The sequence below is a fragment of the Chaetomium tenue genome (assembly GCF_020726465.1).
Source record: "Chaetomium tenue strain MPI-SDFR-AT-0079 chromosome Unknown F5144scaffold_3, whole genome shotgun sequence".
Taxonomy (NCBI): Eukaryota; Fungi; Ascomycota; class Sordariomycetes; order Sordariales; family Chaetomiaceae; genus Chaetomium; species Chaetomium tenue.
Genome location: NW_027117331.1, coordinates 2568054 through 2593840, shown reverse-complemented (window position 1 = coordinate 2593840; position 25787 = coordinate 2568054). Strand labels below are relative to the sequence as shown.

At 56.8% G+C, this 25787-nt stretch overlaps 9 protein-coding genes across 9 annotated transcripts; 6 read left to right on the top strand and 3 right to left on the bottom strand.

The window, feature by feature from the left end:
* Positions 1–240: 240 nt before the first annotated feature.
* On the bottom strand, positions 241–3182 carry F5144DRAFT_186347 (rab-GTPase-TBC domain-containing protein). Its single transcript, XM_066782773.1, has 4 exons — positions 2932–3182; positions 2064–2852; positions 1869–2011; positions 241–1811 (listed from the first exon to the last, which is right to left on the bottom strand). The coding sequence occupies exons 1-4, from the start codon at positions 2952–2954 to the stop codon at positions 391–393; spliced, it is 2376 nt and encodes a 791-aa protein (XP_066644885.1). The 5' UTR covers positions 2955–3182; the 3' UTR covers positions 241–390.
* Positions 3183–4086: 904 nt separating this feature from the next.
* Positions 4087–6487, top strand: F5144DRAFT_186152 (uncharacterized protein). Its single transcript, XM_066782770.1, has one exon. The coding sequence runs from the start codon at positions 4227–4229 to the stop codon at positions 6240–6242; it is 2016 nt and encodes a 671-aa protein (XP_066644884.1). The 5' UTR covers positions 4087–4226; the 3' UTR covers positions 6243–6487.
* Positions 6488–7322: 835 nt separating this feature from the next.
* F5144DRAFT_186165 (histidine phosphatase superfamily) lies at positions 7323–9017 on the top strand. Its single transcript, XM_066782771.1, has 3 exons — positions 7323–7664; positions 7860–8677; positions 8733–9017. Exons 1-3 carry the CDS (start codon positions 7632–7634, stop codon positions 8872–8874), a joined length of 993 nt encoding a protein of 330 aa, XP_066644883.1. The 5' UTR covers positions 7323–7631; the 3' UTR covers positions 8875–9017.
* Positions 9018–11663: 2646 nt separating this feature from the next.
* F5144DRAFT_601326 (uncharacterized protein) lies at positions 11664–13088 on the top strand (the record flags this gene model as incomplete). The annotated part of the gene is made up of 3 exons (XM_066791140.1): positions 11664–12449; positions 12477–12933; positions 13006–13088. The coding sequence occupies 3 exons, from the start codon at positions 11664–11666 to the stop codon at positions 13086–13088; spliced, it is 1326 nt and encodes a 441-aa protein (XP_066644882.1).
* A 539-nt stretch (positions 13089–13627) lies between these two features.
* On the bottom strand, positions 13628–15320 carry F5144DRAFT_568009 (uncharacterized protein). Its single transcript, XM_066788626.1, has 2 exons — positions 14091–15320; positions 13628–14029 (listed from the first exon to the last, which is right to left on the bottom strand). The coding sequence occupies exons 1-2, from the start codon at positions 15214–15216 to the stop codon at positions 13830–13832; spliced, it is 1326 nt and encodes a 441-aa protein (XP_066644881.1). The 5' UTR covers positions 15217–15320; the 3' UTR covers positions 13628–13829.
* A 713-nt stretch (positions 15321–16033) lies between these two features.
* Positions 16034–19175, top strand: F5144DRAFT_568005 (uncharacterized protein). The gene is made up of 3 exons (XM_066788625.1): positions 16034–16675; positions 16726–17068; positions 17125–19175. The coding sequence occupies exons 1-3, from the start codon at positions 16377–16379 to the stop codon at positions 18892–18894; spliced, it is 2412 nt and encodes an 803-aa protein (XP_066644880.1). The 5' UTR covers positions 16034–16376; the 3' UTR covers positions 18895–19175.
* A 433-nt stretch (positions 19176–19608) lies between these two features.
* Positions 19609–21158, top strand: F5144DRAFT_601322 (uncharacterized protein; the record flags this gene model as incomplete). The annotated part of the gene is made up of 4 exons (XM_066791139.1): positions 19609–19686; positions 19711–20068; positions 20825–20933; positions 21014–21158. 4 exons carry the CDS (start codon positions 19609–19611, stop codon positions 21156–21158), a joined length of 690 nt encoding a protein of 229 aa, XP_066644879.1.
* A 256-nt stretch (positions 21159–21414) lies between these two features.
* F5144DRAFT_546678 (Isopropylmalate dehydrogenase-like domain-containing protein) lies at positions 21415–22956 on the bottom strand (the record flags this gene model as incomplete). Its single annotated transcript, XM_066787424.1, has 5 exons — positions 21415–21650; positions 21719–22445; positions 22599–22670; positions 22769–22789; positions 22906–22956. 5 exons carry the CDS (start codon positions 22954–22956, stop codon positions 21415–21417), a joined length of 1107 nt encoding a protein of 368 aa, XP_066644878.1.
* A 1375-nt stretch (positions 22957–24331) lies between these two features.
* Positions 24332–25365, top strand: F5144DRAFT_186040 (AAA domain-containing protein). The gene has a single exon (XM_066782769.1). The coding sequence runs from the start codon at positions 24601–24603 to the stop codon at positions 25264–25266; it is 666 nt and encodes a 221-aa protein (XP_066644877.1). The 5' UTR covers positions 24332–24600; the 3' UTR covers positions 25267–25365.
* The last annotated feature ends 422 nt before the right edge of the window (positions 25366–25787 follow it).

The window sequence follows — 25787 nt, the reverse complement described above, 5'->3', positions numbered from 1 at the left end:
CTGTTTAAATGCAATTGCTGTCTATACCATAGAGCTCAATATCATTGAGGTTCGTCTTCGCACCAGCCCTCCGTGTACATACATGACATGACATATCTCGTTTCCATAAAGTCGTGACAACCTTTCTCCCATCGCATCATAAACTTCCCTTGGTTAACACAACCTCATCCCACAGCTATGGGACGAGAAGATGTGGTGGGAATCCCTTGACCAAACAACCTTCCCTGGAGGTGTATCCGAGGTGTATCCAACGACAGCCCGCGTAAGCAAACCACAGAGAGTTCCCAAACCATAACTTCCACATCACGATAGATCCACGTCTCCTCCCCTTCCCCATCCCCAAAAACCCCAAGCTGCCAGCAGCAAAGACCTTCCCCCCTCCCCTCCCCATCAACCCCCCCTCCGAATGGGCTGCAACCCAAAGATCTGATCCGCCGACAGCGCCGCCTCCCCCCCCGACACGCCATCAGCCGTGACCTCGCCAAAGAGGAAGGCATTGCGCTCCCTGTTTGGGTTGGCCCGCTTCCGCTGCTGCGCGGTGCTGTAATCCCCTCCACCTCCGGGCCCTCCTCCACCTCCTCCACCGATAGGCGGCCGAACTGACGAGAAGGAGACAGAATGCGGTCGTCCCCCCGCGAGGGAGGAGATGGCGGTGTCGGGCTCGAGCATCCAGGCGAAGGAGGACTGGGCGAGGGTGGAGCGGGTGGGGATGGGGCCGGTTGGGCGTTGGAGCGGGGTGGGTTGTTGGGTGGTGGTGGTGGTGGATGGAGGGGGGCTGTCGGGGATGACTTGGGAGGAGGAGGAGGAGAGGGATAACGGTCGGGATGGGGAGTGGGTGATTTCGGATTTGAGGGGTGGGAGGGTGTCTTCTTCGTCGTGATCGTCGGTGTCCATCTCGTCGGGTTGGTTTGCGGGTGGCAGTGGCATGGGTTGTGGCTCTTTCTTGGGGGAGGCTATCGAGGCTTTGGCGGATTCTGGTGTCGATAGTGCTGTTCTCGTTTCGTCTACAGCGGATGAGGTCATGACTACGGGGGTGGTGTCGAGGGCGACCGTTGGTGCGCTGACTTCGGTAGGGCTCGATATGGCGAGGGTATTGATAGGGGGGAGTTCCTCCTCGGGGAGAGCAAGCGTGGGATCTTCTAAGCAGGCTTTGACGAACTGGACCTTGGCTGCGGCGATCTCGACCGCTTCGATATGCTGCTCCTTTTCGCCTTCCAAGCCTGAAGTCGCCAACAGTTTGAGGCTTGAGACGGATTCATCTAGCATGGCGGCTAGCCGGCTGTTCCGCCTTTCCATTAGAGTGATTGTCAGCGAGAGATCCGGGGTTGGTGGTCCCGCTTCGCCAAACAGACTGCGGCCCCCGTTTGGAGTGCTTCGAGTTTCCTGGAGCCCTTGGACGTTGCGGCGAAACTCGCCCATAGCATCGCGCACGGCCTGGTTGATACCGAGCTTCTCTCCCCGCTGTATCATGTTTTTGGCCGCTCCCTGTAACAATGCCTCGACACCACCTGGTTGCTGCAGGATCCTTGCCGAAGTTGATAACGGCGCCCTCGCGCCTAGTGTCCGTTGGCGCAAGCTGTTGAACTTCTGGAATGACGGCGTTGGGACGCGCGACGGTGTTGGTGTTGTGGCGGATGTACTGGCTGGGCTTTTACCAGTGTACTTGAAGATTAGAGTAACACCGCCGTCGGCGTCAAAGTGGTCTCTCAAGTACATGGCGTCATCGACAAAGGTATGAGGGCCATGTGGAGGTGGAGGTGCCGGGTATTTCAACATTGACTGTAGCGCCACTGAATAGTCCGCCTCAAGTACTGCGAGCCTTGCTGTTAGCCTTCCCCGGGGTTTCTAGGGTGACCTGGGGCGCTTACGGGTCCATCGGATTCTGAGGAGCATGGCGACACATATGAGGTCCATCAGCTCCAAAGTAGGATCGTAGGCGAATATCGTGTCCCAAAGAGTCAATAGTTCCCCAAATTCAAATTCTCTACCAAACAGAAGCCGAATCCACCGACTGGTTGGGTTAGCCCGGGATGTCGAAGTTGGAAGGAGGAACAAACACTCACATGAGAAATATTTGGGGCAGCACTTCAATATTCCGCAGGTGGACGGCGAGCTCCTCATCAATTTTCATCAGAGCGACTTCGTGTATGTATTTGCTTCTTTCGACAATGGTGTTTCTTTGCTGCGCTTCCAATTCGGTACCGTTGTCGACCTCGTAAAAGGTACTGGCACTTTCCATGACCTTGGAGAAAAGGGCGAACGCATCATGTTCGACAAAGGCCGGGTCTAGCATCTCGGCCATGAGGGTTTCGGCCGGATCATCGGTAGAGATGGCAGTCGCACGGTCGACGGCGTCCTGGGCCACGACCCATACAATAGGGGCTAGCAACTCATGCATACCCTGGCGATAGCCGCCAACGCTGGGGTTGAGCTTGCAGTACATGAATAGGATATCCAGAATCATGGTTTGGACCGGGGCCTCATGATAGAATGGCTCATCCGGAAGCCTGGAGACATCCTGCAGGATCTCGGCCCGGACGGTCTCGTCCTTGCGCACCGTGTCCCATGGCGAGTCGGGGTCGTCGGCAAGGGGGTCGATGGTGAGGGCGGCGAGTTGCTCGGGATGCCTGATGAACCGCAAGTGCTGGTCACACAAGGCGCTGTAAGATGCACGAGCCTCGCGGGCTAGTTCAGGCCACAGCTCAGAGGGGGCATTCCTCCATAGCAAGAAGGCCTTCCAGCAGACAGACCGCAACCCGGCGGCGCATGGGCTGTTGGGGCCGTTGAACTTGACGGCCCGTTGCAGGTCGGCTATCCCAGCCCCCGCCCTAAAGGTTTCCTCCCATCGTGATCTGGGATAGCGTTGGATGTTAGCGGGTTGTTCTCAGCAGGGTGGCATGGTGTTGAGAGGAGGGGTTAATGTCGGCTCACTTTGTGTCGGTCAAGGATCTCATAGTGCGATGATGATGTGCACACTCATTCCAAGCACAGTATAACGTTAGGTACTAGTTAATTAGAGCGGATCCCATATCCCATCTGGATATCATCCGATTAAAGACTTCAGATCGTCTGCGGGGATGATCTCGAAACTAGGCAGGGCGCATTGACGGGGTGTTTGCCTTCTGAATCCGGGGGTTGAATTGTCGAATCGCCCCCAGTTCAGCCCAAGCCGATGACACTCTCACAACCCGCCTGCGTGGGCACCTATCAGGGCACCTATCATCAGTGGGTTACAGTGGGAGACTTGCCGGGAGGTGGGGCTTCAACAATGGCCCCCCACCCAATCGGTGGCCCGAGAACCGGGGTGGTTAGCCCCTGCCCAAGCCCCCTTGTTTGGCTACAGGAAGCAGCCCTGCCCACCCGATCATTCTGCATTCTTTCAACCTCCAACTGCGAGATCGACGATCGTTTCGTAGAGTAAATTGCATATTAGTATCCATAGTTCTTGAGGAATAGGCAACAATGACTTGTGTACAAAGCATCCAAGTACCTTAGGTAGGGAACGGAAGGTGCCTTGGCGGTGGTTCTAGCTCTCGTCGGCAGGCAGTCTCGAGGCAGCACGCCCCTTATGGAATTCCCATTCTTGCTGTTGTTAGCTACCTACGGAAGGAGCTTCCTGTCCCCTTCGACCCGAGTCCTTTTTGTTGTTAAGAAATTTCTGGGAAACAGCAGTTGACAAAGGCGGGCCACTCTAACCCTCCTGGTCTCCCTGATTCCTTTTTCTGGCAGCTGACATGTCGAACCTCGAATCTCTTACCCAACCTTCCAATCTTTAACTGTGACAGGTCCATCATCTCAAGGTTGAGTTCCTAGCTTTACGCTTTGTAACACACATCATATTGATTTGTTGCCTCGGTTTGTTTATAGCTCATGTTTATCAAGCAAATACTATTCAGGGACAAGAAAAAAAAAGCAAAGCTATGTCTCTATATCAGGCTTTCTCTTTTCTCTAAAGTTCTGAGTTCGCTCTTTCGTGTTGGTGTTCTCGAGATATTTTAAGTTGTTGCGCACTAACAAAATAGTAGAGACTAATCACCCACAGCTGTTATGGAATCTGCCCCACCGAACCCACTACGCAAACCGCCCAACCTCAGCCCTGTTCCGGGATGACGTTCTAACCCTCCGACGACAACTTTCCACATCAACATCGTCCGCACTTGGTCGTCATGCTCTCATGCCCTGTCTGCGCTTGGGTGTACGAGCCGAAAGATTCATAAGAACACAACATGTCGGCTGACCTTTTTGCCCTCTTTGGGGATGCGCCGGAAACGACAGATGCTCAGCGAACTCAGCAGACCCCAGCACACGGCATACCCAAACCCTCGACGGCTGCCGCCCCGGCTGCGAGTGATCCTTTCTCTTTCATCAGTTCGACTGCATCTACTTTCCCATCTCAGAGTACACAACAGAGCACTCCACAATGGCCGCCATTCCAACAGACCACCACAGGCCAGTCCGAGTCATGGCTCACTTCGCCCGTCAGCCAACCCCAGACGAGCAGTGTGTGGGGTGATATCGGTAGTTTAGGAGGCCTAGGGGGCTTCCAGAATCAAGCAACAGCATCTCCAGCACCCCAAGGGCCAGTGCAGGCCGAAGAGGACGATGACGGCTGGGGAGATTTCGAGGTCGCCCCGACCAGCCCACCTCCTCCGCCTCTTGTGCCAGCCATGGCCTCCAACCCACCCCGGGCACAGGTCACCAGGATGTCGACCATCGATATCATGTCCAACAAACTCGTTGATCTAAACCTGGATTTATCCACTCCGGACCCATATGAGCAGCGGGCATCGTGGGAGAGCAGCGGCAAGACACAGCAGCCGCAGAAATCGGTGCGCAACCCCGACCCGAACGTCCTCTTTGATGCCGATTTTGAGGCAGAACACGGCGCCGAAGACGACGATGATTTTGGCGATTTTGAGACGGGGACGCCCGCCACAGCAGTGCCGCTGCAGACTGCACCACCATCGTCCGCTCTCGATCTCTTATCGCTAGACTCAGACCCGGTGGCATCAACAGCAGTGCCGGCCAAGAAACAGCCTCCGGGTTTGACTCTATCAAATGCAACTCTCCAATCAAGTGAAGCATCCTATCCAAAGGCGCCCAAATCCCCTTACGGATCTTTCCATCATCGGAAGCCCGAGCCGGTGAAACAACTCGAAGTGAAGCCGCCGACCCTGGCGAAGACGGTGCAAGAGTCTGACGCCGCGTCGCCATCCCCCGCAGCCTCTTGGTCCGCTGTCGAGGATGATGATTTTGGCAGTAACTGGGAAGAGTTCGAAAACCTCCCGGATTCCAAACCCACCACTACAAAGCCGAATCCGAAGCCGGCATCTCAAACTAAACCGACGCCGAAACCACCCGCAGAGGTAGCCGTAGCCCCAGAGTGGGAATGGCAAGACTGGGGTGGGCCGGACGACCAACCCGCCCCTGATACGACTACAACCACATCCAAAGCTAAACCAACAACCAAACCCAAATCAACAACCACAACCACCACCCCCCAACCCCCCCAAGCAACCCTCGCATCACCCCTCCCCGACCCCCCCTCCTCCCCCACCGGCCCTCCCCCAACCAACATCCCGCCCCCCTCCATCCTGCTCTCCCTCTTCCCCACCCTCCTCACCCTTCCCACCCAAGCCCTCCTCCAACCCCTCTCCACCCTCCCCCCTTCCTCCCCGTCCCACCACCAAATCCTCACCTCCCCCACCACCCTGACCTTCCTCCGCGGCTATCTCGCCCTGGCCCGCGTCGCCGCCCGCCTCATCACAGGCCGCAAGCTGCGCTGGCATCGGGATAAGTTCCTCGCGCAGGGCATGTCGATTTCTGCCGCCCCCGCGGGTGGTGGGGGTGCTGGGAAGAGGGGGATGAAGCTGGCGGGGGTGGACAAGGCGCGCGCGGCGCATGACGAGCGGGAGGCGGCGGAGGTGGTGGCGGCGTGGAAGGGGCAGGTGGGGCGGGTGAGGGCTGTGGTGGCAGCGGCCGCCGCCGCTCATGGGAACGAGTCGTTGAGGGAAGGGCTGCGGGTGCCTGAGGTGGCGATGGGGTTGGCGGTGAGCACGGCGAAAGGGGTGCCGACGGCGCCGAGGGCGTGCGTGGTTTGTGGCCTGCGGCGGGAGGAGAGGGTGGCGAAGGTGGATGGGGAGGTGGAGGACAGTTTTGGGGAGTGGTGGGTGGAGTTTTGGGGGCATCGTGAGTGTAGGAATTTTTGGGTTGGGCATGAGAGCGAGTTGAGGCAGCGGTAGGGGTTTTGGGAGGTTTGGTGCTAGATGGTGTTTTTGACGGAGGTTTACAAAGATTATTGCTACCTACCTGGGTAGTTACTGCTGCCACTGCTAGATGTTGAGTGTGCCACCATCCGGTGCCATCGACCGGTGCCATCATCGCTTGCATATCCGACGGCGGCATCGATGTTCTTTTGCATCAGATTAGATTAGAAGTTAGTGAATCCTCCAAGCCCCGTGATATGGGCACTGCGAGGCTATTATATTCTTCAAATCCTCATGTATAGCTCGTATCTGGTCTGCAGGTATGGTGTTTGGGTCGACTTACACCGGGAGTCGTTTCCTGAACAAAAGGGGCAAGACAGGTAAGGGTTAGGGTTATAGCAGCCGAACTCGAGCCTCGGTTCCCCGCCGTTTGCTGATCCCATCCCGAGGGCCAGTTTCACTCACACGCGGCGGAACCACCTTCTTTGTCTCAGGCATCCTTCCACTCTCAACTCCCCCTGCCACTCAAACCAAAGTTGGCCGTCCTAAATTGGGTTTCCAAGGTCCCTGCCCCCCACAATCCCCTCTCGGTAACCATAATTGACGACCATTCTCCTGAAAAAGCGAGATCCCTCCTGTTCGGTGAGGTTCAAACCAGATCTCAATCGACGAATCGAAGGCACTGCCAGAGTCACATCGGTCCCGTTCTGGCATCCTGCATCGAGAAGGCTTCGCACGTTTACACATACACCTCACACCTCGCAAGACCTCTTCAGACTCGACGGTCCGACGCGGAGATCGGGTCATCGGCAATTCCCAATCGGTCGACTTACATACCACCACACCACCGGATCTGGGTGACCCGGACCAAACCAACCGCAGGAAAACGCCTTGGAAAGCTTGCTTGGGAAGTCAGATCTGATCCGGCCGCATCACTAACCCTGACGGGGACCGCTCGATTCGGAGTCGGCGACCTGAACTCTCCCAAAGGAAGCCGAGCCCGACGCCAGGGAGAGAGAGGCGCACTTATCAACAAACCTTACGAGTCCCAAAGGAGGATAGGCAAAAGGTACGGTACCCTCCCGCACCCAGCCCAGCCCAGCCTCGGCCAGACCAAGGTGAAGCCCAAGGTGGAAGGAATTCGGGGCACGGAGAACCTGCATTTGCATTTGCATCCGCACTCGTTGCGTCCGCATTGTATCCGTTCGCATCTGGCATGCATGCACCTCGCATGTGTGTCTCGCAAGGCCAAACCCTGCCGAGCTGAGGTCGTCCCACGCATTGTCGTCGACGGCTTTCACACAACAGTCGTAATGATTGGGTCGGGACTAATCCCGCGAGTATTATCCAGTCGCAGCTCTTCCCGAGCAACGAGCAATAAGAAACGGGGAGTCTGAGCCTGCATCTGCCGGCCCTGCGGCAGCCATGCTGGAGGTGATCTACGTTACCCGCCATGGGGTAAGTTTTTCATCTTATCTGTGGCTTTCACGGCTCAGTGCGTCTTGTTTTGTTTCAGGCCGGGAAGTTTGTGCTCGTGCGGTTCGCATCCCTATGGATCTAGGGAGGACAGCGACCCCTTTTGGAACTCGTTTTCCCAAACCGTCGAGCCTGAAATTGCGCTTCTGTTGCGGTGACGATGGCTGATCTAGTTAGTTTCGATCCAACTGGCTTGTCGACCCGTCAAACGGCAACTACACGGCCTTCATCAAGTCCCCCACCGGGGGGGCGGCTGACCCGGCGCTGACCGCACACGGCGTTGACCAGGCGAATGAGCTCGCCGTAAGGTTGTTGGCGGTGGACCCGCCTATTGAGCGAGTTTATTCGAGCCTATATTACCGGTGCCTGCAAACTGTCCAGCCCTTCGTGCGCCAGACGCAGGAAGAAGCATCAGAAACGGCTAGAGGTAAGCCCGCCTTGAAAATCCGGGGTGAGACTGGGCTGGGCGAGTGGTATGGCTCGGCCGACTTCGAGCACCCAGTTCCCGCGAGTCTCGGGAAGCTCGATCCGCTCTTCCCGGGTCTCCTAGATCTGGACTATGGGCCGGTGGTGACGCCGAGCCGCATGGGCGAGGCTATTGATGAGCTACATGACCGCGTGGCGGCAGCCATGGAGGCGCTGATCGCCCAGTGTGATCGAGACGGTGTGCGTGCAATCCTGCTATGTTCACACGCCGCCGTTATCATTGCGCTAGGACGTGTCTTGACTGGCCAAATGCCTGACAGTATCGACACGGACGATTTCAAATGCTTCACTTGCGGGCTGAGCGCGTACCGACGCCGCCGCCGACAGGGCCTAAAAACCGAGGGGATGGATGAGCCCGCAGGGGAACCCACAGCTGCACGCGATGCTGATCATCACGGCAAGGGTGGCACAGCAATGGACTGGAGAGGGGGCCGAGGGGTATCAGGGGGCTGGGACTGCGAACTGAATAGCGATTGTGCCCATCTGTCTCTCGGCGAAGAGCGAGGATGGTAAGTAACTCGAGAGTTCCCCTCTTTTATCGAACCGAGCTGATGCGGGATGCAGGCGATTTTCGGGGGACGAGTCGTTCAAAGACATGGCGACAGGCCAGAGCATGCTGGATACCACGACGCGATTGGGAGCTGCCTCGGACGAGAGGACCAAGGATTTTGGAAACCGAGCGGAGAGTGCCCGGGGCAAGCTTTAGCCTTGCTGGAAGCACGGTGTGGTGTTGCCGATTTCTTCTCGGGGATATACTGTGTACTCATTCCCGGCTGTTTAAGCCCGAGGCTGCGATTGCGATGCTCGACGCACAGGCAGCCATGTCATCCCTTGGTGGTGCCAAAGAGATCGGTTCTCCTCGCTTCTTGGAACGAACCGCTCGTGGTTCCAGAGAGCATCGGATTCCAGATCTCATATATCCTCTTGAGATCTGGTAACTCAGCAGGGAGGTTGTGAGACGCCAGATTTTGGGGATGTCCCTGACGCTGTGTCACCCCGTTGACAGCGGTTGACAGCGGATGGAAGCAGCCTCCCGAGCCACGCTAGATCCGGCACCGTGGAGGGGGTGGCGTTCGGGAGCCGGCCAGCCATCTCGAGGGGCTGGCTGAGCTCTGCAACAGTGGTTTTGGGGGCTAGCTTCAGATGAACAGTATCTTGAAACTTTCAAAACGATTGGTCCGGGGAAGCCATCTGGCATGGAACTAGAAACGAGCATGGCAACATGGGGTCTTGTTGGATGTGGCCGCTCTCGGGCGTCGACTTCTCATCTGGCCGCTTGCAGAATGTGCTAAATATGGCGGTGGCACTGTATGCGGCCTGGCGTGACATTCCGGATTGTCGCGCCATGGTTCTCAACCTGTGAGGGCAGAGTTCGTCCCGAGTCTGCTTCAAGCGAGAGACTAGCGGAGAGAAAAAAGTGATGTATCAGATTTCCAAATCAAGTCCCGCTTTTTTTGTCCTATGATCAAGGAAGGGAGCACCAAGGCGGCACCTTCCGGTGCTCAAGCAGTGCATTCAGGATCTGGCCTTCCACACCTGGGTGGAAAGTTGGCCAGGGGGAAAGAGCAGGTTAAGGCTGAGCAAGAGCAAGAGCAAGAGCAAGCAGATCTTTCTCGCTCCTTCCATCTGGCCGATAATGGATACCGGTCGGCCCGAGTGGTACCAACGGCTTCCCTTTTCGACCCGGAAACTTCCATTGTGAGGTTTGAGGATGAAGCCGCGCTAATTTACATAGTACGAGTACTGTCCTCGACAAATGGCTGGGCTGTCTGATTCGTTCATGCCATGCAAGATGCTTCGGCTGACGATCGCGCTGCTTCCAGATCGAGCCGACATTGACAGCTAGTCTGCCACGCTGACTGGCTGCGGCATCGCTGTTCGACCCACCGATCTGGGTCCGCAAATCTAAACCAATCACAGCAATGGTCTGCCACACCCCCGTCCTGCTTGGACTTTCCCTTGACATTCCCTTGACACACATCATTTTCTCGAGTCATGGAACACTTCCCTGCAGTGGTTACAGGAGTGCTCAGGCTCGTCAGGCTGCAAGTATCGTTCAATTCACCGAGCGTCGCATTTGGTCTTGTTCAAGGCATTGAAGGTACCGTTACCTGCCACGCCCAATGGCTGCTTTTCCTCCTCCCCGGCCTTGGCATCCTTGTGGAAAGGTTTGTTTGGGTTTGTTGTCTTATCGCTCTACAAGAAAGTTTCGACGACGGAATTGCAACATTTTATGATGTTAGCCCGGCCTTCTGGGTGGTTACAACTCGATGATAACAAGCCTCAAGCCTTTGGCTGGTGGTGCCGAAGATCGCCGTTTAGCTAGCGGGATCAAACACAGATTCTCTCAGGGAATACCCAGCTGTGAATGCTATTTCGGTACCTTAGTTATCTGTTGGACCTCGGGGTACACTCCGCCTGCCGGGGGCAACGCTGCTCCAGCTGCGGGGAGACTCACGCTGCTCCGCGGCTTGCTCCCGCATGGCGTCTCGACCGAGGGCCATCCTGCGGCCCCTATTTTCATGGGCCTCCTCGAGGTCACTCTGTGGCCGTGAAGGGGACATTGTGATAACACTGTCACCTTTCCAGGAGAGTCATCCGGTGCGGTGGTTTCGAGGCATTGACTGGCTGGATGTACCCTTCACAAGTTTCTCTTTTATACACGGCTGACGACTTACGACCCTTAGGAGGGTTGACCCCCATCCCGGATTGTGACAGTGGCCCGCGTTGAAGCCGAGTTCCGTCCACACCACCCACCGTGTTGGCATCCACACCGGTAACAAGTGCGAGATCTGGGATGCGCTAACTTGCGGCTGATACAACAGGGGTTCCTCGGCCTCGGAGAGATTCACCCAAGCCACATCGCATGTTGATCGACCCTTTGTACTGCAGGCCGTCTGAGACCTCTGAGACCCGTTTGGGGAGCTGGGGAAACTGGGGAAGCAGGGATTCAGATGCCCTCCCTGGCTGGGCCACCGTCGTCCACAGATTGAGCCGCTCGACGAGACTTGGACGTACGATAGTGACTCGCCAATTTCAGATCGGGGCTTGCCACACCAAGACCAAGCCATCTCCTTGTCGGCCGCCGGCGGAGGATCCTCGATCCCTTCACCCCCCACCATGGCCCCTCGTTCGGGCTTACGGATTGGCTGATTGTGTTTAGGACCTCTGGAGCTGTTACCCCGTCGTTGATAGCGCTACTGCACGCTACGGATGCAGTGAGGATCTCCGTCAGCGCAAAGCCGCCATCTCAGAGACACTCACGTCGCGAGGATCAGTCTGCAGCTTCTCGTCACGGTTCCTGAGCTTCTGTAGGTATATAGAAGCTCGCGAGTTCCCCGGTGGGTCTCTAGAAGGCTTCGACATCCCCCCAGCTCTTCGATCATTCAGGTCCTGTCACTCGTTCAGATCTGACGGCAGGCCGTTGTATATTTTCCCTGGCTGTTCCTCCAATATAAACCCTATTTTCTCAAACCCTGCCGTATTTGTTCTGCCATGGTTTGTCACTCCCTCTCTCGCCTCGCCATCAGGCAGGCCGATGAACAAAGACTTTCCCCCGTGGGACACTCAAGGTTGCCCCGGATCCACCACGACTTTGGGCCAGGCGACTCTCTGGGCATCTACATTGACCAACGCCTCCCTCCCATCTCGACTCTTTTCAGGGACCTCCTGCCGCCGCCCACGCAGCACCAGAATTACCCGAGTTTCCCCCCGTCACCACTTCCATCTCCCGTCGGGCCCCCCCCGTCCCTCTCCTCCGCCCCTTACCCAAGCTGGTCGACGCTCCCTCCCCGCGCACAGTCCGTGTCAGGCCACTACCCGGGTCACATACCTCCTTCCCCAGCTCTCGGCCCGCGGCGAGCATCAAGCGACTGCCTCAGCGGGGGTATCGACAAAACACCCCGCTCCTATTCGGTCCCAACACGCACCCCCTTCCGCCACCGCCGTGCCAGCCCCGACTGTGACCGACAAAGGCGCAGCACCAAGGACTATGCCCGTCTCCGCCGCAGTTCCTCCTCAGACTCCAACCCCGACCACCATTCCAACACTCCCAGCACCCCAACCAGCCATCTCCCAACACCACCCAACGGAAGGGCCGGGATAAGGCCACCACCACCACGCAAAACCAAACCCACCACCACCACCACCACCGCCCCCAAACCCGAGAACAGCAACGAACCAACAACCAAACCAAACAAGCGCAACAACCAACCCTACACCTTCGAACAAGAAGCCTTCTTGGTCTACCACCGCGTCGACCTCGACCTGCCGTGGTCCGACGTCTGCCGCGCCTACATGGCCCGCTAGCCCGCCATCCCCCGCAGCGTCAGCGGCCTGGAATGCGCCTACTACCGCACCAATGCCCATCTGCCTGTTGTGGCGCCCGATGGCGGGTTGGTGTTGGTGGATTTGGCGGAGGTTGCGGGTGCGGGTGGTGAGGGTGGTGGTGGTGTTGGGGAAGTGCTGACGCCGCCGGGTTCGCCGGGTTTGACTGGTGTGACTGGTGTGGTGCGGTCGGAGGTGGGGGGGGAGATGGCTGGTGAGATGGTGGGTGGGGATAGGGATAGGGATGGGGCGGGGGAGGGAGAGGAGGGGGATGCTAAGAGGGAGTGGTACAAGATGTACCGCGGCGTGGCTTACCGCACCCGCCAGGTCAAGTGTCGCAAGGCGCGCTTTCCGTTGATGGAGCGGTTCCCCGAGGAGCTGGTTGATGAGCGCAATGATTGGGTTCGGCCCGAGCATCGTGCTGAGGCGAGGGTTCTTGGTGAGTACTCCGTCCCCCGTACCCTGTTGCATCTTGTGGTTTTGTACATGCTCGGTCGCTAATGGGTTGTAGCTGAGAACCGGCGCCGACAAAGAGAGGAATGGCTCGCTGCTCGGGCGGCGCGGTCTCACCAGCGGGTGGTGATGCGCTTTTGATCTCCCAAGGCATCTTCCTGCCCTCTTTCCTCTCCTTTCCTTTTCTTAAAAGGCTTATTCTTCGTTCATGTCTCTCACTATATGCTCGGTTATCTGCGTCTATACGCCTTTTCCATGTGGTTTCTCCACGTACATGTCTCATGATGTTCATGTTACCAATGTTGGCGCCGTTTTTCCACGGCCACGGATATAATGGGACCCAGTCTATACCCACGTTCACATACTTGTCATATTTCCTTTTCTGATCTCTTTTCCTATATCACAACGGGACGGTGGCGAGCCACATGGCGGCATTTTGGGAGGCACAGTCTGTTTTGCTCTTCTTATTCCTCCTCCCGGTAATGGCTTGGTTGGCCCGTGGGCATGAGTCGGTTGATGTAATGTTTGATGACTTTGGGCGGAGGGAAACTGATTTTACTCTCATGAGGTGTTTGGGATATACCCGAGTCACCGGATATTGTATTTTTGCGAACAGTGTGTGCGATCTAAGACTTGGTAACCAGCCAGATGTCTGACCTCTAAATTACACAAGATGAGGAACCTTGCTCAAATTCCATTCGTCCTTTCCATCGTGAGGTTCGGTTTCAGTATATCTTCTATCTATCCTGGCATTCTCCTTGCCATTTGATATCCTTCTATCTTTGTCAATCCCATAAACGCCAATGACCATTCCTTGTTGCGTCCGATGCGCTGCCTGGACCAAAACACATATGATAATACACTCGCCCACGACTTCCTTCTTCAGATCGGCCACTGTTTGACCTGCACCTGCGGGACGCCGGCCTTGTCATTATTCTCGAGATCGCCATCGTCGTAATCCAGCTCGTCAAATTCCTCCTTGTCCGAGTCGTTCAAATTCGTGTAGGAATATGGGTTCCGGTTGAACTCGTCGTCCCAGTCGAGGTCCTCTTCGGGGTAGTCTGCCGCGTAATAGTTTTCCGCTGCAGAGCCGGTCAGCTGTCTGGAAACACCAACCGAGATCGAAAGGGGTTGGGCACTCACCATTCTCGTCATCTTCATCTTCTGGGAAATCGTCCTCGCTGTCGCCCTCGTCACCGTAAAAGAAGTTGACCATATCAGGCTCAGTATCAAACATCAAGACGCCGACGAGATGTGGCGGCACCGCCCGTTCCTGTAGCCGTTGTGCGGGAACACGCTCGTAGGTTTCCAATACGTAGTCTTCCTCGTCGGTCGAGTCCCCCGCTACCCTGACGTCCACGTCCATGGGTGTCGCGCTGGCCGGGGGCTGATGTTGCTTTGGGGCTACAGATTCGGGGTGGCGTTCAAAGTAGCGCTGCTTGGGGGGCTTGGGCTTAAATCGCGACTTTGCCGGGCTAGATTTGGATCGGGTACTTTGCTCTTCCATCTTGTTGATGTTTTTCGTAATTTCATCCAGTGTCCAGCTGTCCATAACGCGAGCAAGCTCGTTTACGTCGGACTTCTCGCGCTCACGCATGGATGGGGGAAGCCTAGGTTTATCATCGGGGGCAGGCGTGCGAGCCCTATTGCCCGGCCGTTTATACTTGACTGGGCTGAGCGATCGCTTCTCGTCTCGGGGGGGAGAGGGTCCCAGGGGCGGCGAGTGCCTGGGTGACTCTGCTGGGGTTACATTGTGTTCCTGGATCTTCGCCTTCAATGTCTCCCGTTGTTTCTTTGCGCCCCGTTCGACGAACACGGCAGGTACGGAGCGCCTCTTTGACACGCCAGCGGCCGGCTGGGGCGAGTTAGATCTCGCCATGTGGAACCGACGTATGCGGTCGGTGCTCGGATGACTTGAATGGCCTAGCTTGGTTGGCGCTGGCTTCTCCGCCGTGCTGGCGGTACCTGGAGCAGCTTCTGGGGTGGCCGCATCGTTCCTGGCAGGAGTCCTGGTTCGTGTGCGCGGTTGCCTGACCAGTCGCTCCCCATCGCCTTCTCGGGTTGGCTTGATCACTGGGATCTTCGAACTGGGTGGTTCTGAAACTGTGTGGCTAGCACACACATCATTTGCCGACTTGCGCTGGTAGACCCAACCGCCATCGCCCGAGCGGGATCGTTTGCTTTCCTCAAGTCGAAGAAAGTCGACGGGGTCGTCATCCTTGCCACGTTTGCGCTTAACTTGGATGATGTCGGGTGGAAGGCTTGCCATGGTTTTGTTGACGTGGTCGTGTTTCGGAACGGTTTAGATTGGTAGGGTGCGAGGTTGGTGTGCGTGCCTGACGGTGCCTGACGAGGAAGATGGGAGAGTCACATTGAGCAGGACAAAAACAAATCGAGGCTTCGTTGCCTTGCTGGCTAAAAGCGGTAAACACAGGCATAATTATTATGCCGCTTGTGACCGCCAGTCGGACTCCAGGTTATCGATGACGCTAATGTGGGGGATCTGCCCCGCGATAAAGTGGGTCAGAAGTTGAGAGTCCCACCGAGCTCCTTTAATCCACCTTCCTAATAAGCCATTCAGCCATTGAGCTCTCTGAGCTCCCCCAACGGGACGCACCTTACACAATAGATGCCTCGCACGACGTTGGGGTTATCATCGTCACTCCTTGCCACCGGCTGCAAACGGGTGCCAATCTTTGGAGGATACCTATCTCTGGCAGATATCTGCCCATTCATGCAAATATGCAAGCAGAAACCAAACATGGATCAATGCTGGAAAGGGGTTGACATACTGGTATGGTGCATTGTTGGGAAAGTGCAGTCTGCTCCTGTTCTATGGGAGAGAAAGAAACAAACCTGTTCCTGCATGTTCTGCGTCAAACCAAGGAAACCAGGATTGCAATTGACTTGGCTGCCCACCATCATAAACCCAATTCCCCCCAAACGGGACGGGATGTTGGTCTCGATTCCCAAATGAGTTCTCTTGTGAGATGCGTCTTTTGGTCCTCATCTGACGATCAAATAACCCATTCTTATTAACCCTTGAGAAGCAGGCGAGTTTTATCCCACCACCCCTCCCCCCTCCCCCTCCCCCCTCCCCCTCCCCCCCTTCTTTCCAATTCATAATCTGTTTATCTGTCTATCTGTTGCATATTCCCGTCTCTTTCCGCTACGCTCTTCCTGCTGTGTCACCCTACCGAGCCTGCCCCGCCGTTGCATACCACTGCCCCAGCTGTTGTAAAGCTCGGGGTGGCGTGATGGTTCTTTCCCGGCATGGGCGGCATGGACATGTTGGTTTGTTGGCCGGCAATGCTAACTTGGTTTTATCTTCCAGCCAGCCGAGTATCATCGAAAACAAAATAAAACAAAAGTACACTTAACACCACATTTGTCTTCTATCTCGACCCTTAGGCCAGTCGTCTGCCCGACATGACCTCGACCCAGATTCCCGTTGTCATCACCTATCACAGGCCCGGCACTTATCCACCGCTCTACCTCGCCGGCACCTTCTCGAACCCGCCATGGCAACCCTACGAAATGGACCACACCGTACGGGAGGATGGAGAATACGACTTCAAAAAGGAGGTCCACGGCGAGCCTGGATCCAAGATTCAGTATAAATTCCGCATTGGCAGCGGAGATTGGTGGGTGCTGAACGACGATGGGCCTACCGTGACGGATGGCTCGGGCAATACGAACCACGTGCTGGAAGTGAAGGCGGATCAAGAGCAAGTCTAATCTACGTCGTAGGGGATAGAAGGCGTACTGACTTTGGTAGAATGTCTCACAGCCAAGATACAGACCGTCAAGGGCCACAAGACACACAAGGCGCCGACAGCGACGGTGGCAGTGGCCGCCCGTTATCATACGCCAAAGTAGCTTCCAAGCATCTCCAGTCTTCCTCGGGGCAAACCCCCACCGACCGTTCGGCTACGGGCACTCCGATTACTGCCAAAGTTGCCGCCGAGGTTGCAGATTCCGCCGAGCTTCTCCACGAAGAAGTGCCAGATCGTGAGAAGGACCAGGCTGGCGTTGACAAACAGACAGGCCGGCGGATGTCAGAAGAGGTAGAAACCGCAGCAGAGGTGGCCGACAGTGCCCAGGCTCTCGACGATCGCCAAGTACGTTCCTCTCGTCCCCCCACCCCCCAACTTCATACTACCATCTAACGAACAAGGGCACGGTTGTCATCCTTGAGCCACCCCCGGGCGAGGGTAACCCCTTCAGTATTCAGCCAAGCGGAGCAGAATCTCCAGGCGACGAAGACGGATATATTGCCGACAAGTTGCCCCTCTTCTCCCACGAGTGCGTTGGTATGTACGAGTCAGATGGAGAACTCGGCGAGAACGAGGGGGGCGAGGAGGATCTCCGCACCACCCACGTCGAAAGTTTTGGGCCTCAAATGGATCCTACTAAGGTGGATCTGAACGACCCAACTTTAGAGCGTTTCCCTTCCTCCCGAGACGATATCATGGATGCGGTTCGAAAGCTAGAATCTGGGCTTCCGGTCGACCCTGTATCCTTTGAGGGGGGCAATTACCGTAGTCCGGTTCTTAACCCATCACGCCGGGGGACCGAGGACATCACGGGCGACTTTTTGCTGGCTTCCCCTCAAACATCGTCACCTCAAACGCAACGCCCTCCAGGGAAGGCATCACGAGGCTCCATCAGTTCTGTAAATCCTGCAGCCTCGCTTCATTCTATTTCAGAGGGCGACGAACCGGGCGAGGAACTCTCCGCGGAAGACGAGTCCATTTCCCGTTCCGCGGTTGTGTTTTCAAACCCCCTAAAGGCCAAACCCAAGCACCTGAAGATTCCTACTAGTGACGAAGACGAGGGTGTTGCTTTGCGTGAAGGGGTGAGCCCTAGGACCGTGAAACCACCCCGCCCAGCGTTTATGACGTCCGAAGCCTCAACGCATTCACCCCCGTCACCAACGGCCGCTCGAAAGGAGGAGCCTCCCCGTGATGAAACAGACAACTCGGCACATGCGGAAAAAAAGCCACACAATGGCAAAGAACGGTCGTTGGAGGAAGCGAAACTGCACCCGGCACCGCCTGGGGATCTAGGCGGCACGCATCCGGGGAGTTCACAGACCGATGTTCCCAAGCCCGGGGAAGATAAGACGGAGCACTCCAAAAGCCTTAGCTACGCCGGGGCCGCGTTCCCACTGCCTACTAAGCTTTCAGGTTCAGATAAAACTGGCGACACGAAAGGCGCTAGTTCCCAGACACCACACAACAGGCGCCCCAGCTACGCTAAAATCGCAGCTTCACAACCTCCCCGCGCCGAACCCCCCCCTGAAAAGAAGAAGACTATAACATTGCGGCCCCTCGCAACTGAGGACCGCCCCGTGAGCAAGCCCTCACCATCGCAGTCCGCACCACCACAACCCGCAAACTCTAGTGACAGCAAAGCCCCGGCGCCTGGAACCGGCGCCAGAGGGCCGAGCTACGCCGAAGTCACCGCTTCAGAGCCTAGCTCTACCGACAGCAAGGCCAAGGCCAAGGCCACCACCTCACCCACTTCCGAGTCATCCACGTCTGCGTCCACCGCCACAACAGCCCGGGACACGGACACGGGACAAGACTCGACCGAGCCCACGGATCTCCCCAGACGAGGCAATGCGCGAGGCGAACAGCCGGCCGCGACCACCGGCGATGCCACCACTACAACAGCCCGGGACACAGACACGGGCACGGGCCGAGACCCGACCGAGCCCGCGGATCTCCGCAGACGAGGCGGTGCGCGAGGCGAAGAGTCGGCAGCCACCACCGGCGATGCCACCGTCCCCGCCGAGCAATTTAGGAGAGAGGGCGGCTGGATGAGGGCTGTCTTCCGGCTGGTGTTTGTCGACTTTTTCGGTGGCCTCGTTAGGAGAGTGCTGCGCATGTTCAGGATTGGCTGGGTGCTGGCCGTGCTTGGGGGGAGGAGGAGGGACCGCTAGGGTCACGGAGTTGTTATCGATGCTGCTGGGAGGTGTCTTCTCCTGGTGAGGTTGAAGTAGGAGCTTGTGTTGAATTTGTCTGAGCGATGATACGATGCTGGTTGGTTTGGCTATGGTATTTTTTCAGCGGATGGAAATGGGTAATGCAGCGGTGCTTTGGTTTCCCGGTTGGTATCCGGTCACAGATTGCCTGGGCAACAGCGGGACGGCGGGAGTAATACAGATTGCTATGATGTAAGGAACTAGGCAGTAGAGGTAGTTGCAAACAGTGTTTTGTATCATCTTGTCGGCCAGGATGTGAGCCACGCCAAGCACCACGCCGTTGCGGAAGTCTGTCTTGTTGCCTCCGGTCGCCGGTTTTATATCCTGTCATTCGCTTCTGAGCTCCCCTCGACCATGTTTCAGCAGTGAAGCATGCTTACGCCCCCTACTGGTAACATGACCGCCGCCGAGGTACTTGAACCCTTGCGCATTACGTATCGTATGTGGGGGTTCTGGCAGGTTGAGGTTAGTGGCGACTGCATGGTGCCAGGTTCGTCACGAGGCACAGGTGACTTGCAGCCAGCTTACTGACTTGTTGTGTAGAAGTGATTCGAGGTCCCCGCAGACATGCAAATCACGGCCTTGCTTCCCCGAGAATCGTGCTCTTAAGACACTGCCTGTTCCTCTTCTTGACATCATCTTTACATCAACATAACCTTTCAGCATGCCACCATGGAGACCCTCATCCACCTCCTGGCCGGCGGGCTACAGCTAGATTCCTCGTCCTTGGCCGCCAACTTCACCTCCTCCGTTGATGACGGGTCTAGGGCCTAGTCCTCGCCCTTAGCGAGCATACGAGACACGCGCGGCGACACCCTCTCGGACCCCACCCACGCTGCATGCCCCCGGTTCGCCCGAGATAAGTACCCCGAGGCCGCCATCGCCGAGAGCAGCCTGCAGGGCCGCTGCTCCTACACGCTTATCCTCCGGGACGGCGCCGGCGACGGCTCCCATGGCACGGTCCTCCAGTTCCGCCCGCCGCGCCACCGCCTCGACCTCTCCATCACGGACGCCGCGCGGTCTATCTTTGGGAGTCTGGTCCCGGAGACGCGGTTCGTGGGGGTTATCAGTCCGGAGGTCGGCTCCGGCGGTTGTGGAACTCGTGGCTGCAGGACCATGGTCGTCTACGCTCGTATGTCATTATCCTGTCCTCCTCTTCCTCCTCCTTCAACAACAACCCTTCCTTCCTCTTTGCCTGCCAAAAAATAAGTAAAATAAACAAACCCAGTTAACTAGCCCTCCATCCCCTCCCAACCCAAACAAAAGACACCCTCCTCCCCGGCACCCCTCTCTCCGCCCTCCCCCCCCACCACCATCCCCTTCACCCCCTCCACCCCCTTCATTCCCAGCACCATCACCAGCACCTCCCCCCCCTCCTCACCTCCCTCGCAACGCACTACTTCACCCCCGCCTACCGCGCCTCCCTCCCCCCCCCCACTCCCCCGCCCTATCCCCCTCGAAACGCGCCGTCGGCCGCACCCTGCACACACCACAACTTGCGCGGCTGAGGACGGGACTCCCGCGTCGGGGGCTGAGGGCTGTGGTGGGGCGGGTGGAGGATGCGGTTTTGGGGTGGGGGTGGGGGGAGGAGGAGGAGGGGAAGGGGTTGGGGTTGGGGTTGGGGTTGGGGTGGGTGCTGACGCATGGGGATTTGTGCGGGGGTGGGGGGGCGAATTTGCTGGTGGTGGTTGGGGATGGTGAGGGGGATGGTGATGGGGGTGATGGTGGTGGGAAAGGTGGTCTGCGGCTGACGGGGTTGGTGGACTGGGCGGAGGGGGAGTGGCTGCCGTTTGGGGTGGGCTTGTACGGGGTGGAGGAGCTGCTGGGGCGGGAGGCGGACGACGGCGGGGGTGGGAGGCGGTTTGAGTACTGGCCTGACGCGGAGCAGTTGAGGGCTGTGTTCTGGGGGCGTTGGTGGCTGGGGTGCCGGAGCTGAAGGCGGGTGGTGAGCTCAGGGGGAGGGTGGAGATGGCGAGGTTGTTGGGGTTGCTGTTGTGGTATGTTACTTCTGGTCCGTTGTTTGCTTTCAAAAGCTTACGTCCCCCGCGTACCGAGTCGGCGTACTAACGGGTAGCAGGTACGGAATTGCCTTCGATGGCGGCGCGCTCAACCGCGTTGTCGAGGAGGGGAGAGACGACGAGGAGCTGCAGAAGCTGGAGTTGTTCCTCTCGAGTGAGACCGCCAGCATCGATGCCGCCGACGCTGATGATGGGTCCCCATAACAAACAGGGCCACCGATGCCGCGCACTTGAACATGGGCAGTAAAAGAAAAGCAGCGATTTGAATTCAACACAGGTAGTAACTGACCTTTAGCCCGCTACGGCACCGCCCTAAATCCCCTTTATCTAGCCCAACCATCGCCCAAATCCAGCCATCAGCCCCCGCCCTCCACCTGTTCTCAAATCTTCGCACTCATCCGCGTAAGTCAAGACCCATCCATGCCTGTATATCAACCCCCCAGATTCCGCCCATGCTAATTCAAGCCTTCAGAAGCTTCACCAGCTCGGCAATAATTGCATCAGCCATCTGGACAGTGCCGGCACTGCCGCCCAGATCCTTGGTCCGCGTGCCATTGTCGAGGGCGATCCTGACGGCAGCCTCCACGGCAGCGGCCTCCTTGGGCAGGTTGAGCGAGTAGCGCAGCATCATGGCGACCGAGAGGATGGTGCCGACGGGGTTGACGATGCCCTTGCCGGAGATATCCGGGGCCGAGCCTGGACAGGGTTAGTTCTCGAGGTCTAGTTAAAAGGGGTAGAAATGGGAGAGAGAGGGGGGCACCCACCGTGAATCGGCTCGTAGATGCCGTTGCACTTGCTCTTCCCATCGGGAATCCCGCCCAAGCTCGCGCTTGGCAACAGCCCGATACTGCCGGGGATGACCGACGCCTCATCGCTGATGATATCGCCAAACAGATTGCTGGTAACGACCACGCCGTTCAGCGCACGCGGACTCTTGACCATGAGCATGGCGGCGCTGTCAATCAGCTGGTGGCCAACCTCGAGCTGGGGGAACTCGTTCGCGAACACCTCGCTCACGACCTTGCGCCACAGGCGGCTCGTGGCCAGCACGTTGGCCTTGTCCAGGCTCCAGACCTTGCTTGGCGGGCTGGTGGCCAGGGCCAGGAAGCCGGCCAGGCGGGCGATGCGCTCGATCTCGGGCCGCGAGTAGGCGTCCGTGTCCATGGCGAAGCCCGACCCGTCGTCTTCGGTGCGGTCGCCGAAATAGATGCCGCCCGTCAGTTCGCGCACCACGATGAAGTCGGTGCCGCGGCAGACGTCGGCCTTGAGCGGGGAGGCGTCGACCAGCGCGTCGGATGCGAAGTTGCACGGCCGCAGGTTGCCGTAGGTGCCGAGCTCCTTGCGCAGGCGGAGGAGGCCCTCCTCGGGGCGGACGGGGGAGGACGGGCCCCACTCCGGGCCGCCGATGGCGCCGAGGAGGATGGCGTCGGCGGATTTGGCGGCGAGGAGGGCCTCGGTGGTCAGGGGGTCGTTGTGGACTTTGATGGAGGCCTGGTGGGGTGATTATGGTTAGCAGGGCGGAGAGCTGGTGTATGTTTGTCTAGGAAACCCATATTCTCCGTATCCCATCCCAGACACAGGGATAGATGGCTTCAGCCACCATGGTAGAGAGACAACGAGAATCAGTAAAGAAAGTGAACTTACACCACCCAGTAGGTGCTCCTGCAGATTGAACTTGCCAACAGAGGGATTGTGCGTCTCAATTGCCCTCAAGACCTATAGTCAAGCAGAATATGAGCTCCTTGTTTTCCCCCATCCCTCTCACACCTCCCGAGCATGTTTGGCCGGTGGGAGGAATCTTAGCTCAGACGCACCTTAACAGCCTCGGCGACGACCTGGAAACAAAATTGTTAGCCTAGTCCTTCCTCCTTCTCGTCCTGGACAACCGTATTCAAGCAAGGGGACGATAGTATCAGCCCAATGGCAGGGTTGTAGGGTAGTCTAGTCGTACCTCTGGACCACAATGGTCACCACCGAAAACGACAATGTTGTGTGTCGCCATTGTTGTTATTTCCCGTCCTTTACCGAATTGAAAATAATATTTTTACCGCTCCGTTAAGTCCTTGTACGTCGGGAGCCACAGGCGTGTTCCGAAACTTCTTGGACGACGACGTGAGGTGGGTGGTGCAGTGAGTGGGAATGGAAGGAGATGTTGAGAACGGAATGGAGCACGGACTAGGTAAGTTAATAAACACACGACGAGTTTATAAAACAAACTCGACCCTAGCCGGATTCTCCAAAAGATCCAATCGGTGAAACAACTTGAGGAAGAAGCGTTTTCAGGAAGATGCTCTGGAATAGTTCGGTGCGGTCCGTGGGGTTGCTCGGCATCACGCATCGCAAGCTCGCTTCCCGGAGCCGGGTTCGGGGGACCGTTTATTCATGTCCCTCCCGAGATCTCATGTACCGCAGGAAGCCGCAGCGCAGGGGCGAAGCGGTCAACCCATCTTTGTGTTTGGTGGCAAAGGATGGTAAGAAGGAGGGGTTGACCATCTGTTGGCTGCTCACATGGTATGATAGGTATGAGACCTGCTTGGTGATTAGGCCTTGGCAGCCCCACACGCGCGCGGCCCGAGCCGAGGGCCAAGCAAACCGTTAGAGGCAATATCAAGTCGATCATACATTGAAAGTTGAATGTAACAATGATAAAAAGATGACTACGAAGAGCATAAACTCAAATCACGGCCTGTGATTCCGGTGGTGGGTAAAGGCAGATGCCCACCGTTTAGAGCCTGTGTAGATCGAGGCAAGAGAGAAAAATAACAGCTCATATGTGCGAGTTTCAGCTGTTGCCCGGTCTTGGCCGCATCTTGACCACAGTGTGATGAAATGGTCATGGGATGATGATAATAAATTCTTGTACCTTCCCTCCCGCTTGTCGCAGCGAGAAACTGGAGTACTAAGAGCCATGATTGGTTGGCGCGAGTTGTGATAATTTCGATGCCTGAGTCCATAAGTTTTCCACGCGACCCGTCCTGTTCCCAACTTTCTTCAGTTCCCAGCTGTTTTCCTTTCGTCGGTTTCTCGGCGCAAGAAAAAGAGATACCACATCCATCACATCAGCCTGGAGTGTCGTTTTTCGTCGTTCTTTCCCCTTTCTCCTTTTCTTTCTTTCTTTTTTTTAATAAAAAGAAATCCGATTTTGAGCGTGTACGCGTCTCTCGCCCGTCACTTGCGTCCGCCAGGAGCAAGTACTATTTTCGTCCGATCGCCGTTCTACTCTCGTTAAGAGGTAGAAACCCACTTTTTAGGACTAGTCCTAACAACACCGGTAAGTCCTTATTCCTTACATCTCCAGCTGCCTTTATGTTGACCGACCCTTAGCCAGTATGAACAACAAACCGAGTTCCGGAGGGCCCAGCCAACCCACTCTGGCCATCTGGTTCAAGCAGTGCGTGGTGTTGGGCGGCGGTGGTGGAAATGATCCTTCTGCTCCCGTCATCGCTGGTGGCAACCTTCTTGGTACCCCAACGACCATCGACGCCAGCGCCATTTCCTCGCGCTACCTGCACACCACCTCTACAAAAAGGTCAATTTCACCTACGCTCCGTCGTGCTCCATCAACCGACCCGAGTTTCAGGCCGGTCGCATTTTAGAAAGAGTGATACAGAGGCGTCCATCCGTTCGCCTACCCCCTGCCGGCAAGATGCTACCCGTGTTCGTGCACTGCGAAGGCGCAGTCGTGCATATCGATGAGCGGACCGGCTCGAAGAAAAGCCGGGGCCAGACTAGGGCCGCCCTAGACATTGCAACGGAGCTCGTCAACGAGGGGGTCGATCCCACCAACATCTCCATCCTCTCGCCGTATATCGCCAACGGTATGGAAAACCCCGTGTATTTTATATCTTCTGCCCGTTACCCGGACAAGACACAACTAACACCGTCAACAGTCGAACTTATCCGTCAGCTACGCCAGCTACCCAGTTACGAGCCGCTCGTCCTCATGGGCGAGGCATCCACCGTCGACTCTTTCCAAGGTCAAGAAAACGACATCATCATCGTGGTCATGGGCACATCCTTCCCGCAGCCCGGCCCCGGCTTCACTGCGGACCCGCACCGGCTCAACGTCCTCCTCACCCGGCAGCGGTGTGGGCTGGTGGTCGTCGGCAACGTCGACCTCCGGGGCCCGGGCAGCTACGACGGTGGCTGGGGTGGTGGTAGAGGTGGTGGAAGGGGTGGGGCAAAGCCGCATGCGTTCTTGGTTGTCTCCCCGTCTGGGGAGAGGCAGTGGGTGGGGGCACCAATGTTGCAGCATATCCACCGCCGGATGATTGAGAACGGCCGGGTTGTAAGAATAAATGCAAGGGAATAGGGGCAGTATATAGTTACGTATTTTTTGTCTCAAAGTCCTGTGCCGTGAAAAACTGTTGAGTGAACTTGCGCAACCCAGCCCCATGCCCTGTATGAACTTGGACTCAACGGTGCTCTATTCCAAGATATCAGAACAATAATTTGAGCGAAAAAAAAAAGAAAAGAAAAAGAAAAAAAAGGGCGAGAGAAAGATAGAAAAATGGAAGAAAAAAAGATGGGAGAGATTGGAGATGGAGAGAGGAAGAGAGAGATGAGAGAAAAGGGGAAGAAAGGAGATAGAGAGATAAAGAGAAAGGAAAGAAAAGAAAAGAAAAAAGGACAGAAAGAGATAAAAAAGAGACAGAGAGAAAAGGAGAAGAGAAGTAAAAAAAAAGAGGCAGAGTTCAAAAAATAGAAAACAGAATATTGAGAAAATACAATCAAGGGGGACTAGCTCATTTAGCCACCTGAATGACTTTTGTTTCGTTCTGGAGGATTTGACTCGTGATGAGCTGAAGGAGATAACTCTCGGTTGTGGAAGAA

What these genes read in the sequence shown, in the direction of transcription:
- F5144DRAFT_186040 (XM_066782769.1), top strand. Translation starts at nt 24,601, where the DNA reads ATGCTACCCGTGTTCGTGCACTGCGAAGGCGCAGTCGTGCATATCGAT.
- F5144DRAFT_568009 (XM_066788626.1), bottom strand. Translation starts at nt 15,216, where the DNA reads ATGGCAAGCCTTCCACCCGACATCATCCAAGTTAAGCGCAAACGTGGC. An exon ending in AGATGAAGATGACGAGAATG is followed by an intron (nt 14,030 to 14,090) that starts GTGAGTGCCCAA and finishes CCGGCTCTGCAG; the next exon opens with CGGAAAACTATTACGCGGCA.
- F5144DRAFT_568005 (XM_066788625.1), top strand. Translation starts at nt 16,377, where the DNA reads ATGACCTCGACCCAGATTCCCGTTGTCATCACCTATCACAGGCCCGGC. An exon ending in GAAGTGAAGGCGGATCAAGA is followed by an intron (nt 16,676 to 16,725) that starts GCAAGTCTAATC and finishes TGACTTTGGTAG; the next exon opens with AATGTCTCACAGCCAAGATA. An exon ending in AGGCTCTCGACGATCGCCAA is followed by an intron (nt 17,069 to 17,124) that starts GTACGTTCCTCT and finishes CTAACGAACAAG; the next exon opens with GGCACGGTTGTCATCCTTGA.
- F5144DRAFT_186165 (XM_066782771.1), top strand. Translation starts at nt 7,632, where the DNA reads ATGCTGGAGGTGATCTACGTTACCCGCCATGGG. An exon ending in TCTACGTTACCCGCCATGGG is followed by an intron (nt 7,665 to 7,859) that starts GTAAGTTTTTCA and finishes TGATCTAGTTAG; the next exon opens with TTTCGATCCAACTGGCTTGT. An exon ending in CTCGGCGAAGAGCGAGGATG is followed by an intron (nt 8,678 to 8,732) that starts GTAAGTAACTCG and finishes TGCGGGATGCAG; the next exon opens with GCGATTTTCGGGGGACGAGT.
- F5144DRAFT_186152 (XM_066782770.1), top strand. Translation starts at nt 4,227, where the DNA reads ATGTCGGCTGACCTTTTTGCCCTCTTTGGGGATGCGCCGGAAACGACA.
- F5144DRAFT_186347 (XM_066782773.1), bottom strand. Translation starts at nt 2,954, where the DNA reads ATGAGATCCTTGACCGACACAAA. An exon ending in AGATCCTTGACCGACACAAA is followed by an intron (nt 2,853 to 2,931) that starts GTGAGCCGACAT and finishes ACGCTATCCCAG; the next exon opens with ATCACGATGGGAGGAAACCT. An exon ending in CCTCAGAATCCGATGGACCC is followed by an intron (nt 1,812 to 1,868) that starts GTAAGCGCCCCA and finishes CAAGGCTCGCAG; the next exon opens with TACTTGAGGCGGACTATTCA.